Here is a 15,286-nt window from a genome sequence, read left to right on the forward strand (position 1 = left end):
ACTTCTGAGGGAGAGAGTGGACACCTGGGTTCAAGTACTGGGTCTTCAGGTCACAGAATGGTTTTGCCTCAGTTTCTGTATCTGTAATGGGGGAGAACCATTCTTGTTTAACCCACTGGGCTGCACTCTGCCAGGGGGCAGGAGGAGCCCCTTCCAGTGTGCCTTGGCTGGGTCTTGGACTTGGAACACACTGCAGGTCAGATGAGGCCTTGAGAAGGAACCCTTACCAGAACAAGGTACATTGGAAGGGGACACTGATAGGTGTGTTCCTAAATGGGGTGTCAGGAAAGGGGAGGACTCCCCAATGGGCCAGGCCCATTTCTTAGGATTTTGACAAATCTTTAGTAGGGGGTTGGTTCCCAGTCTGAGGAGACATTTGGATCACTGGGTAGTTATGGAAATTCTGATCTCGCAGGTCAGGGGTATGGCCAGTGAGTAGTTCAAAAGTTCTCCCTATTGGTGATTCTAATGCACAGCCATGACGGAACACCACCAGCTCTAAGGGCGGCACCATTCACAGATGAGGAAATAGACCTCGAGAGGCTGCATATCTTTCTTAAGGTCATACAGAGAAGGGCCCACAGCTCACCACCAGGGCTGGGTTAGAAAAGGGGTCCTTCTGGTGGTTCCCTGGCCTGCAGCAGTGTTCCCTGCACACAGTAGCTGCTCAGGGATGGCCAGTGAACAGGGCAGATGTTCCCAATCCCAGAGAGGCTGGGAAGTAGAGGCATGCAGAGGAGGAGGATGACGTCTGGGGCTCCAGCGCAACCTCCACCACTGACCGGCGAGGCCTTGGGTTCACGAGGCATAAAATGGGAAAAGCATGGTTGTTCCATCCGTCTTGGAAGGGAGGGGTGATACGTCGTCCTGTAGGGCTGGCAAGGGGAGAGTGACCTACTGGTATCAAAACGCTAGTCTGGGGAAGGCATGGGAGCTCCTTGAGGCCGGCTGCAGTGAGAGCCTTGCCTTCCTGCAGCCTTTTAGTGGCTGAAACCTTAGACTGATCCCAAGCCAGACAGGCAGGCAGACAAGCGCATTCTTTTCAGGGGAGGTCTCCTCCTCCTTTCTCTGGGAGTGGGAAGGGGGATGGGTAGGGCCTGCCCAGGCCTGACCCCACACTGGGTTTCAGGCTATGGGGCCCAGCAGTGCTCCCTGGGGATGTGGTGGGGCTGGGAAGGAAAGCCCTAAAGGCTGGAGTCTGTGGCTGGGAGTCCTGTGGAGGAGGTGGAAAGGCCTGATTCTAGAAGCCCCAAGGCCCTGGGCTTCCAGCTCCAGTACTGGTTGCAGCACTTTGGCCCTGTTTCTGGGCACATCTCTGTTTGCCCAGCCTCATTTTCTCCAATCACTGTCACCTGCCCTGGAACCAATGTCAGAAGACTGGAACTTGAGCTTGACAAGGTTGCTTTCAGTTCTCTAAAACCATCAAAGATCCTATTAACTGATCTGCATCCCTCTAAATGAGATGGAAGGTGGGTATCGTGCATGCGTGGGCTCCCGCTGGACAGCGCTTCTGCAGTGCTGGCAACTTTCTTTTGAAACCGTGCTCCTGGTGCCCTCTCACAGGAACAAGGCTGGACACGGGCCCCACTGTGCAGGAAGGTGGGAGGTGGGAGGCAGCTTCCTTCCACAGTTTCTCTGCCCAGCGGGCGGACAACCTTGACCTGCATCCCAAGCTCTCAAATGTGTTCACAGGGTTGGGGGAGGGGGCCCATGTTAGGTGGCACTCTGGCTTCCAAGTCACCTCCGGGGGAGCTTTGCCCTTTGGGGAGGTGGAGTGGCCTGTTAGAATTCTAATCCTGAATCCTGGACACACTGGCTTGGAGAACTCCATCTCTTAGCATCCCTCTACCTCAACTCCTCTCCGACAAAATGAGGACCTCGGAGGAGTGGGGTGAGGATGAGTCTACACAAGGCCTGCTGAGTGCCGTGTCACCTGTCAGGGTCAGCTTTCCACACATGCTGTGGCCAGGCAGTGGCTCTGCCCGCTCCCTTCCGGGTCACTCTCGCAATGACACTGCAGTGGGTTAAAGGAGCAATGCCCTCTTTAGGTCACAGCCGGACTTTTCAGGGCTCTGTTGAGGCTCCAAGGAAGGTCCAGTCCGGTCTCTGGAGTAGGATGTGTTACTCCATTGCACCTGTTGTACAGACGAGGCTACAGCAGGGTCCAGGACGGCCTAATCCCAAAGGAGCAGGTCTGTTTCAGCCCAGCTAGGGAACTGAGCAAAGAAATTCACCTCAGGGAATTTTTAAGACACAGTCTTGAGAGGAAGTGGGGATGCTGAGCTGGAAAAGCAACAGGAAACAGCCTGAGTGTGGGGGTGGGGCTCTCCTCCAGGTGAAGGAAGGGAAAGCAAGTTACTCAAAACTGTAGGCTCTTAAGACCCCTTTGTGACCGGGGTCACCCTCCTGAAGCTGCAGTCTTCGGGATCTCTCTAAAGGTACAGTGAGCCTCTTAATCCGCCAAGTCTAAGGACAGTGATACCTATTTACTCAAGACTCTTGATTACAGGGATGTAAACTGAACTAAACTAGCTTAGGCCAAAAGGTAAGTGTGTTAGAATATGGGACATCTGGACACCTGAGGAAGGGTGTGGGTACAATCGGGCTTCTGTGTAGGAACCTGGAACTCAGGCCTCCAGGAATCTCACTGTTGTGCTGCTGCTTCTCTCCTACTGCAGACCAGCTTCCCCCAAGCAGGAAAGGGCCTCTGAGAGATCTGGACAGGACGTTCCTTGGCTCCTGCCACCAGAGGGAACAATACCAAGGCGCTCATTGGCCCACCTTGGCCAGGTGTCCTTCCCTGGCCAACTTGTGGGTGGGAAGTCAGAGCACATTGCTTGGCTCTGCCAGGGTCAGGTGGTCATTCCTCTACCAGATGGTGTGCAGGAGCCTTGAAAAGAAGGGAAATGGAGTGAGCAGACACCCCACCCAAGGTCTACAGCAGCAGGGCAGTGGTTCCTCGGGGACTGCTGAAAACCTGCTTTCTGAAGGTCTTATTGGATGCCAGATGCCGCAGTCAAAAAGTCACTGTCCTCCAGTTTGATTGAGCAGACATTTATTGAGCACCTACTAAGTGCAAGGCACTGTTAGGTGCCATGGAAAATACAAAGAGTGAACATGGATGGTCCCTGCCCGCGAGGAGCTCACAGTCTAGAAGGGGAGGTAAGACACAGTACACAATAGCTGTAGTGACACCAGCCAGACTGGCAAGTACTAAAAGTGAGACACAAGTGCTGTGGGGGTCACAGAACAGCATGGGGTTGCTTCTGATCAAAAGCCTTTTGGGCAAAGGTACAAAGAGGACTCAGGCTGGGCCTTTGAAGGGGAAAGCCATTTTGGAGAAAGGGCATTTCTAGCAGACAGGTAAACACAGAGGTAGAAGCCCACAGGTAACTGAGGAAATGTGGTAGCTACAGTAAACATCTGGGCAATGCTATGCAAAGTCAGCAATTGCAAATGGCCTGGGGGTGGACAACAATGGATAGTAAGCCCAGGGAGGTTTGAGTTTGATGCTCTGATCAAGAGCCACTGAAGATGACTGACTGAACAGCAAGGGGGTGACCAGAAATGTGTTTTCGGAATATAAAAGTGGTAGCAGTGGAGTCAGGGAGGGAGGGGAGAGAGCTAAGATGTGGGCTGATGCCCACAGGCAGGCCATGAGAGCCTGACTGGAGGGCAATGGCAAGACAAGGCCAAGGGTGAGGGAGTGAGGGGACCTTGTGGTAGGGTGGGGTAGGAAGGAAAGTGAGGAATAGATGTAGGCTAAGGGTCTGGGGGGTGAGTTAAGGATGTCACAGGGCTTCCAGGTAGAGCTAGAAACACACCCCTTAGGTTCAGGGACTAGAAGTGATGGGACAACTGGAGTTAGGGCAGAGTAGTGACTGCTAAGGATGAGGGTAGAGTTTTTCAAAATGTGGTTCATGGACCCCTGCATGGGAACCACCCAGGGAGCCTACTGACGCTAATTTCCAGGCTTTAATCCAGGGCTACCAAATAAATATCTCTGGGGACGGTGCCCAGTAATCCACATTTTTAGCAGAGGCGCCCTTGCCACCATGAGTCCGATGGCTGGTCCAAAGGTTGAGAACCACCTGTCAAGAAAGAGACCCTTCTTAGGATTGGCCTCTAGGTAAAAGAAGGAAAAGGAAGGGAGAATGTTTAGGAGTGAGGAAAATCTCAGAAAATATGAAAACAAGGTCAATGTGTGGACACGAAGATTAAAGATTGAGAAAAGGCCTCTGAATTCAGCACTCAGGTGGTCTCTGATGACTTCTAGACTATTTCCATATATTGGGGTGGAGCCAAGTTTGCAAACTGGGTAGTGAAGGGCGGGAATGTGAAAGAAAGTAGCAATGAACAGAGATGTTTCTTCGGGGAAATCAGGTTCTTAAATTTTAATCTAAAGGATCTGAACTATGTAGGAAATAATGGGGAGGTAGATAATGAAGAAATACATGGAGTTGGAGTAACTGACTGAACCAACTACAGTTAGAAGATGAGAGGAGAGGAGCTCAGGGACACAGGAAGGAGGACAGGTGAGGATGTGGAAGGGCCGAAGTGGGAGGGCAGTCCCAAGGGCAGGCTCCTTCTTGGAGGTTTGTGGGGAGCAGTCCGGGGTCTGGGATGAGATCAGTGCCAAGGCCTACCTCTTGGCCCGGGGCCAAATCCCATGGTGGGGGGAGGGCACCAAGAACGTTATGCGGATCATATTCCACAAGTGTCACACGGCAGAGCTAAGGAAGCAAGACATCCCTCGTCTCACTGATATCAAAAGCTGCAACAGGCCTGAGTCCCTGGCAACACGACCAAGCCTGCCAGACAATGCCAAGCTGTCACCCAGGATGGCTGAGATGCCTTACTGTTTTTCTAGCTGGGCAGCTGATGGGATTTCAAATATAGGCTACTTCACAGAAAGGTGAAGAAAGTCTTTTTTCTCCCAGAGAAAGCATCCTGGGGCCTGGGATAGAATGTAGGCCCAAGAATCATTCAGCATTGCTACCTACTTATTCTTTAACTCTCGACAACCTCTCTGAGCACCAGTCTATGGAATGAGGGTGGCATCTCTGCCCTGCCATTTACTTCACAAGCATGCCATGAAATACAGGAGGCAGAGAGCCACTATGTGTGAAAGTCTGAAGGAGGAAAGCATACAAAATGGGGAGGAATCGCTGCTGACACTCTCCAGGTAGTTTCGAAATCTACCAGGGGAGGTGAGCCAGAGAATGTTTATGCAGCATCCACACTGAGCATAGTATTAAGAGGAAGCTGAGAACAGGAAATTATTCTTTAAATGGCTTGAAAATTAAGTTTTTAAATATTAAATTTAAACTTTATGGATTTCAGAAAGGACTGTGAAGTATGATCATGTGATAATTCATCAAGGGAAATAATTAATGCTTTTCTATGCCCTCCGATTTAGGCTTCTGCATTCTTCGTTCCCACACCTGAGAGGAAGGGGCAGGTGGAGCACTCAGAAATACTGCTAAAAACATTGAGGCACACATAACACAAAGGTCAAAAGTGAAGCTACTTCTAGAACCTAGAAAACTCCAGACCCCAAGGTCTAGCCAGCTCCATCTAGCTTCAGTGGAGGCTCAGCCCCCAGCCAGGAAGACCTGTGGCCGAAGCCTTGGCAGTCAAGGTGCACCTCCTGGGATCCTTCTCTGAAACAGGAGAAATACTGGATTAGCAGGACTGCTGGACCCAACCTTAACCCAGAAAGTCATTTAAAACCACCGGTTCTAAAGCTGAGGCACAGGGTCTGGGACTGAGCCACTTCCTGGCTCGCCTCAAGTCTTCTACCTCCACAGCAGGGCAGGTAACATGGACACCCTGCCCCAGAGTGACAACAGACAACCAATTCCACAATACAGCGCACCTTAAAGACATCCAAGAGGAAACAAGATTAAAGTATAAGTCTAGCCACCTGGAGGACTCAGGATTCATCCTAAGGGATGCAGGCATCAAACATGCCTGGAGGGAGCCTCCCGGGGAGTTGCCCAGCTCTGCAAGAAGCCAGTAAAGATGCCCTCACCATAAAGAACAAACCAGCACTGAGTCCTCAGCAGCTGTCCCGGGGGCTGCGAGAGACATGAGCCATGCGGCAGACAGGCACTGACCGTGAGCAGGCTAGGGAGAGAACAGGTATAAGATACAAAGCCCTTTGAAGGTCCAGATAATGGTAAATAAAGAAGTGAAGAATTAATTACCCAGGGAAAACTTCACTTACACAGGATTTGGACAACAATGAAAACACAATACTAAGATAGATATCAATTCTGAGAAAGACTCACAAGGGCAGCTTAGGAGGACACTAAGAGACAAACAGAGGAAAAATAAATACAGGGGCTCCGTGCCCCAACGGAAGCTACTAATGCTGTTTATTGGCTTGGGTTGTTCTTGAGACTAGAAAATGATTATTTGGCAAAGCTGCACAAACTTTACATGGGGGTCTTCCATGGCTGTGGATACAAAATCACTGAAATGCTGGAGCTCTTCCCTAAACCTGCTCACATCCCACAGTTATCTTCAGAGGCTTAGCAGTGACTCCTCGAGTCAGGTCAGGTCTAGTGAGGCCTCAACCTCGTGAGCAAATGAAAGCACTGGACAGGGGGTCTGTTCCCTGCCCAGCTGCTCCGTAGCCCTGGATGTGATGGTGAGCGCTCTGAGCCTGGGTCCCCTCTTCTGTAGGGTGGGAGAGAAGAAGGTTTGGCTGATCTGAGCTTTTAAATTTCTTCCAGCCTGGATATTCTGAGTCTAACTTTATGTGGGTCATTAACCACAGCTAGGCGCACGGTGCCACCTAGTGGCACCTCTTGTCCATTCTCACAGATGGCTAAAACGAAGGACCCCTCCGGAGCAGAACCAACTCCTACCAACTCTTAATTCCAGGGGTGAGGGCAGTGGAGGCCGGGACAAGTGAGAGAACTCCATGTTAGTGGACGTGACATAGTCATTTCAAGAAAATATACTTTTAAGAGGTCTTGCCTTCCCTAAGAAAGCAACTCTTTTTTATTTAGAAAGGCTAATCATCCATTTGTCAATATTTTCAGCTTTAAGGAAAATAGTTTAAAAAACATAAAAATGTAAATACACTCGAGTAACTGCTATTAAACAGTTCTGAACAGGCAGAAAATGTAGACTTTCCTTTTGCAGAAAATGTTAAATCTGTAATAGCAGCATAATTTATATATAGAAAAAAGCTGGTTTTGAAAACCCAGATTTTTTAATACACAAAACATCTGTTTTGTTTTTCTATACACTACAACGGCATTTCCACTGGGAAATCGGTTTCTTCACATTGTTTCTCTTCCCGTGTGCAGACACTAGCTCGAATGTGACCTTCAGCCCTGAGCTCCAGCTCCCGACAGCCTTCAATCCAACACCATAGCAGAGAGCGCGTTCAGGTCTTTCATGTACGGATGGGCCACCAGGATCTGGTCGATTTTCAGTCTTTGCTCTGAGTCAGGGAAGATCTTCAGAAGGGCTTCCCTCAGCTCGTTGGTTTCCACAGAAGATCTCTGTGCTGGTATGGGCAGATTCTGCTGGATATTGGGAAGGTTTGGCATTAGTGGGAAGCGGGGCTGCTGAGGAAGCCAGTGGCTGGGTAAGGTGCCCTGAATCCGGGCCGGAGGCTGGTGGCTGGTGCTGGCTGCCTGGGCGCCTGGGACTCTGTAGGTGGGGTCAAACATGCCCACATTCGGCAGGGCGTTGAGTAGGGGCTGCATATCTCTGTGAATGGAAGTAAATTCTGGTGAGCTGAGTTACAAAATAAATGAGAAACCCATCTAAAATATCTGCTGCTTACCTTGAGGATCAAGATGCTGCTCCCTGGCTCCTCCAGACAAGATATAAGACTACAGTCAAGGTGGGGGTATGTAAGTGTCTTTTTACGTGCACTTTTCAAAGTCATTTGCTTTGACTATGTTGTGCTTGTATTAATTTTGACTATTCAGAATTTACGCTACCTAAGGAAATTCTGTTACCCTCGGCCTCCACTGAATGCAGAAGCCAGTGCTCCGTATTTATCTGAAATGGATTTGATAGTATAGGTTTTCCTTGTTGTATCTGAATTTTTTTGAAGATGTTTCTTGTGGTTGTTTCTGTTTTCAGAATTCTCAGGTAATGGACATTGTTAACTATTCTAATACACGGTTAAAATACTCTATGTGTGTAATTGGCAGATCATATAACCCGGTGACAGACTTTTCAAACTAAGATAGGCTATCCTTCTGTGTATATCCTTCTGTATATTTGTATGGGGATGTTATAAGGGTCTAAACTGAGAATATGGTTAACAGAAATCCCGGTTTTTTTAAGGCAGTAAAACTTTACAACTGATCTTGTCCATTTAAAACAGGACCTTGGGGATTCTAGGTTTGGACTGGGGGTGTGTGGTTCACAGAGATATCTTCCACAGAGGAGATCAGCACAACTTCAGCTCCCTAGTCACTTCTCTTTGGAGACTTTGGATTTTATTATACAGATAAGGACTTAAGTTTCCAAAGGTCCTGCTTCTCTATGGCAGCCATTTTTAACACCTGCTGGATGTTACCACATCTCATTTTTCTTCCAGATGTCTTAACATGGAAATCCTCTGCTAGGCTTTAAAACTTGAGGCCTGTGTACAAGCATCAAGGCCTTTGGGTTAAATTTAATGGAAGGAGAATTCTCAGGCTCCTTCCGCAATTTCATCACCCTGGCAGCAGGGTCAGTCCTGCCTGCTCACTTAATGGCTACTTTACAAAGGTGTTAACTAACTGATTAAGAAGTTAGTAATAACTACACTCAAAGAATGACTAACTTTTCAGGTTAGTTGAGGTTTGAAGCTGCAAAAAGTGCTCTGCCAGCCTCATTTCTCAGCTGTAAGCCAGAGTCAAGTGGGAGGCTTTTTAATGATACAAATGCCCTGTACATACACACTTACACACCCATGTGCATATGAACTGTAGGTACCAACACTGCACCCAGACTTTGGTGGGGGTGGGAGGCAATACATGAATTGGTAGGGGCTGCCTCTGCTTAAAAGAGGCCCCTTCTCCAAGCCCTATCAACCAGGGCTCCACATAGAATTAGAATCTCCAGAAGAGTAGGATCCTGTTATCCATCCATATCTTTTGAAGGCTCCGAAATGATCCTGGTTCACCCTGGTTTAGAGCCAAACAGCTGGATGGGATCAATCCTCATAGCAGCAGACCTGGGAGGGTGGAGAAGCTCATGAAGAACTATCACTCCCTGTCAACACCAGTCTGGAGATGGTGTCAGTGGCATCCCATGGGCCACTACGTAGGCTACTTAAAATAAATAAGTAAAACAAAGGCCATTTTTAGTCTTCAGCAACAGCACTTGCACTAAAGCACAAAGAGCCTAAAACAGGCTAAAACACTCAAGACAATCTGCCAAAGGAAATACCTAAGGAAGACTTCCTTCCGGAGAAATTCTTCTAGTCGAGGCCCACTTCTTCCCAGAGGATCGTCAGGAACCATAAATATGTCCCCCACGAAGGTATACTGAAGCAATCTACAATACAGAGAGCAATTACAATGTTGCAGAAAGCAGTTACTGTTGCACAAACTGAGAAGAAAATATCTTAAAGTAGCCATCCAACTCCAAAAGCAATAGTTGCCTATAAAATTATAAGACTGCTTAATTGCCTAAAGGAAAAAACAAACACACCCAAGTTAAACCATTTTAATTTCTCTTTTGGATACAAAAAAAGAGTTGAGAAATTTTTATCAGGGGGTCCTCACATTTCTTATCAAGACTTTCAGATTTTTATCTGGGCTGGGGAAGCAGCCTCTTTCTCTTAATATAACCTTCAACATCAACTTTGAAACAGGACTTAAAGACTGTCAGCTTAGGACCCAACAGGTACTCAATTAAAAGGTTTGATTTTTGAATAACATATCCATAGGCAAACCCACTGAAGATAACCTCTTAAAAAAGTAAACAATATGATGTATGAAGAAGGAAAACCTGTGATCAATTGAATGTAATTTATCAAGTCTGGGGAAGACCAAACAGAAAAAAAAGGTCCAAGTGCCTGTGTCTGTTGTTCAGACCTCGGTTTCTGCCTTGTTTTGTGAATTCTGAAAGCAATGGGTGGTTACAAACATGCGTCTTGACTGCATTTAAACCTTCCACACATACACAGGTAAGTGTCCAAAAAATACTGACAGTGAGTCCAGGGCAAACATGCTACAGAAACATGTTCTAGAAGACTGATGTTTTGTTAACTGTGCCCAGGTCATCTTTTTAATAGCATATGGGTCAAAATGCATATAGGAATTAGCTCTCACCTGGGCACTGCAAAGAATCATTTTTAAAATCATCTGATAATTTAGTAAAATATAGTACCAGACAAGGGGCACCTATGAAAACACCAACAGAGGTAAATGTTTAGTTGTACTAGTTATACTGGTTATACACAATTTGAGGTATGTTCATTTGTGTTCTTAGATTTGTGGCATATATGACATTCCTGACACTATCATTGACTATTGCCTTTTATTTTAAATACATACAAACTCCCCTCTATTACCAGTGGTCAGACGATGCCTGTTAACAGAAAATCCAAGAGGCCAGAGTTCACTGATCTGAAGGCAGTTGGGCACATTTGGAAATATCCCAAATAAAAACTCCGGTCAGTAAATGCTAAACACCTGACCATTATTTTGGGTGATATTCAAACATGTTTCCAATATTTTGATGATTAAATTATAATGGAAAAATGCCCCCCAAAAGCATCAGGTATTAAATAGCAGAATACTTTCCCCACTCCCAAGGAGTGAAAACCTAATCAGCGTATTGATTTTGATCCTCGTCTCTTGCTGGGATCACAGCTGGCATTAGACCTAACCGTACTATTTCACAGGAGAGTAAAAGAAGGGAGGCCCAATGACCTGCCAAAGCTTTCCTGGGCGTCAGGGGCAAGGCCAAGGTGAGGAGGCCATTTCTGCCCCATTACATTTAACAGAGAGTTAACTGTGCCACAAAGATGTGCCTCTTGCCTCCTGCCAGGGAACACTGAGCTCTTACAAGACACCTGCAGGCACCGCAGCATGCCCTCAGGTCACCCACTTTGCTTTGCTGCCTTGTGCTGGGTCCTTCCACTTTATGAGAAGGGCCAGCCATCCTGTGAACTGGGAGCAGAGTCTCATGATACTTTGGTCCCCTATATATTGCTTTCTGCAAGGGCCAAAGGGGACACAGAACAAACAAAACTAGACAATAAACAATAAAAAAAAAGTCTGACCAAAGACAAAGAAGAAAATATTACCTTTTTGTAATAATTTCTCTCCAAGAGACTGACTCAGTCACAAATTCTCTGAAGTTATCGTTTGTTACAATTATGCCACCAGTTTTGTCCGCTAAGTGTAGAAGAAACCTATGATAATACGAGAGAGGTTAAAATGGGCGAGCAGGCATTCCTGCCTCAAGAGAACCTGTGTTGTAAGAAAACAAAAGGATTTCCTCTTCACAGGAAAATCACCAAAGAATTTAACCATGGCTAGGAAGTAGAAAAGTCAAGCCTTTTCAACTAAAAATCTAAAATGCTGAATACCTATGAAATTATTAGCGTGACTATCTATCTGTTTCCATACAGTCTAATTCTTTTTTTAAATGATCTCAGTCATACTTTACACATTTTTCTAGAAAAGCCATATTATCAATAAATAGCAGTAATGAGATAATGCAGGAGGACTAGGGCAGAAAATGAACTGGAGCAGATGAGCCTGTAGAATCACTCTTCAGTGTCTGGCTGCTAAGCTACCATACTTTGGTTCTAAGATTAGCTGCTGGGTATAGTCAGCCTTGCATTTAAAATTTTAAAAATTCATAGGTTCACGTTTTCTGCTTTGACTTAAGAGGTGTCTAGAACTGCCATTCTATCTAGCCCAAATTATAGAATCCCTCAAACTCAAGTTTTGAAAAGAAACATGGTAATAAAAAAGGGTAAGAAATATTAAAAATTCTATTTCACTGCTAGAGATAATTCATGTTCAAACTCTCTTAATGACCAATTTGTGAGGAAAACGTGAGTTTTATCCCTTAAGCTGACCACACTTGATAATGAAACAATAAATTAGAAGAATCACTGGAAATGAAGGTGCCAACAACTGCTGTTAGTAGTAGTACTAAGTACTTAAAGGGCATTAGAAAAACAAGCCTTAGTTTCATAGGTGTTAGGAAATCTTGGAAAGTAAAAATGGTTTAGCTCTTCAGATTTATAAATGAGTATTTTACAGATAATTTCTAGCTGGCATGAACTATAAATAGTGATTTTTGCCCAGAGATATTAACAAAAATAGGTAGTAAGCCTTCTGAATGCATATACTATGAATCAGGAGATACTCATATCCACTAGAAACCCAGAGTCATATCGACTAAGCAAAATCTTAGTCTGTGTACTTGTACCTGAATTCAAATTCTACTGGTGGGAAGCTGCAGTGTTAGAGGATCTGAGGATTCTTCAGGAGCTCTGGTGCCCAACTTGCCTTTCTACCTGAGCCCACCACGGTCCCTACCCAGCATCGCTGACTGCAGCAGGAGGCCCCCTTCCTCTCCCAATACTTTCTTACCATGCTTCTACCCCCCCATGGGCTTCTCCGGTAGCTTCCTCTCCCTGTTCTTTGTGTCACCTCTCATTCTCCCACCAGAGCTGGTCTCTCAGACCAGCCTAGGGAAAGGACAAGGGGCTATCAATGAGAAGGAACTTTAGACCTTTTGCTGAATGAAGGTCTGCTGTCATCCCAAGTTCCATTCCCTTTGTCTAGCTCCTCTTTTCATCTCTCACCTATCTGACTATCATTTACTAGCTTGGGTTACAAGCTGAACAGTCTTCAGTATGGGGGAGTACTGTGGTGGGACATGGAAGCAAAACCACCAGGGGGCTCTCAGTGCTGCAGGCCAGAATAAAACAAAAGGGTGAGTGCAGGAGAGAAAACAGCAGCCACCACTTGGGTTCCCAGATGTTAGGAGGGTTGTTATGACTGGCTTCATACCACAAGGGGAAGGTCTGAAAAACTGGTTTTAATGTCATGGGTTATGTTTGGGACCATGTCTTCTTCAACCACAACCAAACTCTCTTTTATTACTTATTTGCATGCCATACTCCTTAGGGGAGGAAGTGCGTCTGAATCATGTGAGCCCAAGTCTGTACACTGGACTTGGTTGGTGCTCAAGTAAGCTTTTGGAACAAAAATAAAAAGGTGCAGATTACAGCTTTTTTTCACAGACGCAGTAGCTCCCGCTTCCTGAGTGACGTATGGACCTAAGAAATGCAGCTTATTCCTCTCACACTAGGGCTAGCTGAGACCATATTCTATTATATGGAAGAAATACTGAGGGCGCAGGCATTATAATGACAGACTAAGTCACTGGTTGAAAATAACCAGGAGGAAATGGATAACATTTGAAATCCAGTCTTGAGGCCACACTAAGACAAGACAAACATTACTTCTATCATGCCCCAAGACTGCAATTCAGTGTCTGCTTTTACTTACAATATACCCTCAGTCATGTTTTATTAAAAAAATTTCTAACTCAAAAATTTTCTTTCTTACGTTCTAAGCCTGTACAGCAAAGAACACTGAGAATAAAACCTTAATGGCCATACAATAATAAAATTCTCAAACCCCTAAATGCAGTGAGTTCTGTAAGTGAGCATCCAGATGCACAGAGAACTGTCCAATGGAGCAGGTGGTTGGTCCTCACTACCCGACACCCACCTTAGAAAGGAAAACAGCCTTTCATACCTGTCATCATGAGAAGCAATTCTTTCTCCAAAGACCATCCGTGCAGGAGTTAAAGATAATATTCCAAGTTCCTGGAGCTGGGTTAAGAAGTGCTGTTCTGTTCATGGAATAAGTTGAATACACATTCAGAAAAGGCTCTCTTCTCAGAAGTTTAACTAAATGAAAAGTACCCCAAATATTTCATTGGAGAGTTGTGGGAATCCTGTTTTCTACTGACTAAAGAGACTCAATTTTACTAATTGACTGGGAAGAAAAATAAAAAATAAAACAAGATACACACTAAGGCAAGTGCAATGTAAAAACTGACTATAGCTACTTTTTAAACATAGAAAAGTTCAACTCATTTGTTTCTTAAGACTAAACCATAACCTATATTGAATGAATCCTATCATCAACAACTCTTTCAGTTAGGTCGCAAGGAGTAGAGGACAAGCAGCGATGACAAAATTCCCCAAAAGGGTGGAACAGGGAGGAGACGGGAGTAGAGGCAGTGAGAGGGACCAACGGTGTGCCACCCCATCCCAAGAAAAGCCTACTTGGTCCCTATTCCAAGAGTGTCAAAATCTCCCCATAGCTGGAATTGTATCCAACCCCAGTTATCAGTACAAATACTAACTGATTTTCATGAGGCTGAGTCATGACAGAGGAGAAAGGAGAGCCAAAGCCACATTTTAGAAAACCAGTAATGGACGAAAAAGCAGCTAAACACTCAGGGTCTGAGAGTCCCACACCTGCACTCCTTAAATGGTACTTACTACTGACTTAAGCTGACATGCTTAAACACAGTGTTTTATTGTCCTAGGAATGCACAGTATATGAGGCTTCCAAGACTTCCAAGGGATCCTACTGTAAAAATACCTACAAAATGAGTGAACCTGTCTCATTCCTCAAATACCTTCTGTTATGAAAAATAAGTTCCCCAAAATTAAGGAAGGTGGGACACTTGAGAAATGTGTGGTTTTACCATTTCCACCTCAACAATGACTAAATTTAATGTCTGGGTGAGTCCTATACTCTCCCTTCCTTCTCCCAATCTACTTTTTATTTCTAGGTACACTGATGTGTTAAGCTGCCTGGCACAGCCTTTTCACGGTTCTTCCTATTATGACCTAAGAATCAAATATCTTAAATTTCTGGGGAATATTTCATGATTCCTAAGTTCAAACCTTCTGTGTGTGGCCTGCAGGTCAGCCAGGCAGTACCATACGATTAACAGAAATAATTTATATTAAGTTACTAAGCAGACTGTTAAAAAGACATAATATTTGAAGGCTCCAACTTTATCAAGTAACCATTAAAAAAATACTACTTAAAGAGGCAGAAACCCAGTCTAATGGACTTATTTAATCTCTTTTAGAAAGTCAAAATTTTTGTGATATATAATGAAGTCTAATATAACTTTCTTTATAAACAGCTATGTTAATTTTCCATACTTGCCCCAAGTTTTTCTTATGCTGTAACACTCTCTTCAACTGTTTTACTGTGTGAAATGGATTTACGGTTTTGTTTTTAAAGCTGCTGCCTATGGT

The 15,286-nt window shown here is 45.3% G+C and overlaps 1 protein-coding gene across 1 annotated transcript in view; it reads right to left on the bottom strand.

The window, feature by feature from the left end:
- Window positions 1-3,038: 3,038 nt before the first annotated feature.
- N4BP1 (NEDD4 binding protein 1) overlaps window positions 3,039-15,286 on the bottom strand; it is a 104,532-nt gene continuing 92,284 nt past the window's right edge. Inside the window, exons 4-7 of the mRNA XM_036998364.2 lie at window positions 13,758-13,854; window positions 11,279-11,386; window positions 9,412-9,519; window positions 3,039-7,731 (exon numbers count right to left, since the gene is read on the bottom strand). Coding sequence (XP_036854259.1) covers window positions 7,374-7,731; window positions 9,412-9,519; window positions 11,279-11,386; window positions 13,758-13,854 — 671 coding nt within the window. The 3' untranslated portion in view covers window positions 3,039-7,373. The remainder of the gene's footprint in view (window positions 7,732-9,411; window positions 9,520-11,278; window positions 11,387-13,757; window positions 13,855-15,286) is intronic.

Source organism: Manis javanica, chromosome 17, assembly GCF_040802235.1.
Source record: "Manis javanica isolate MJ-LG chromosome 17, MJ_LKY, whole genome shotgun sequence".
Lineage (NCBI taxonomy): Eukaryota > Metazoa > Chordata > Mammalia > Pholidota > Manidae > Manis > Manis javanica.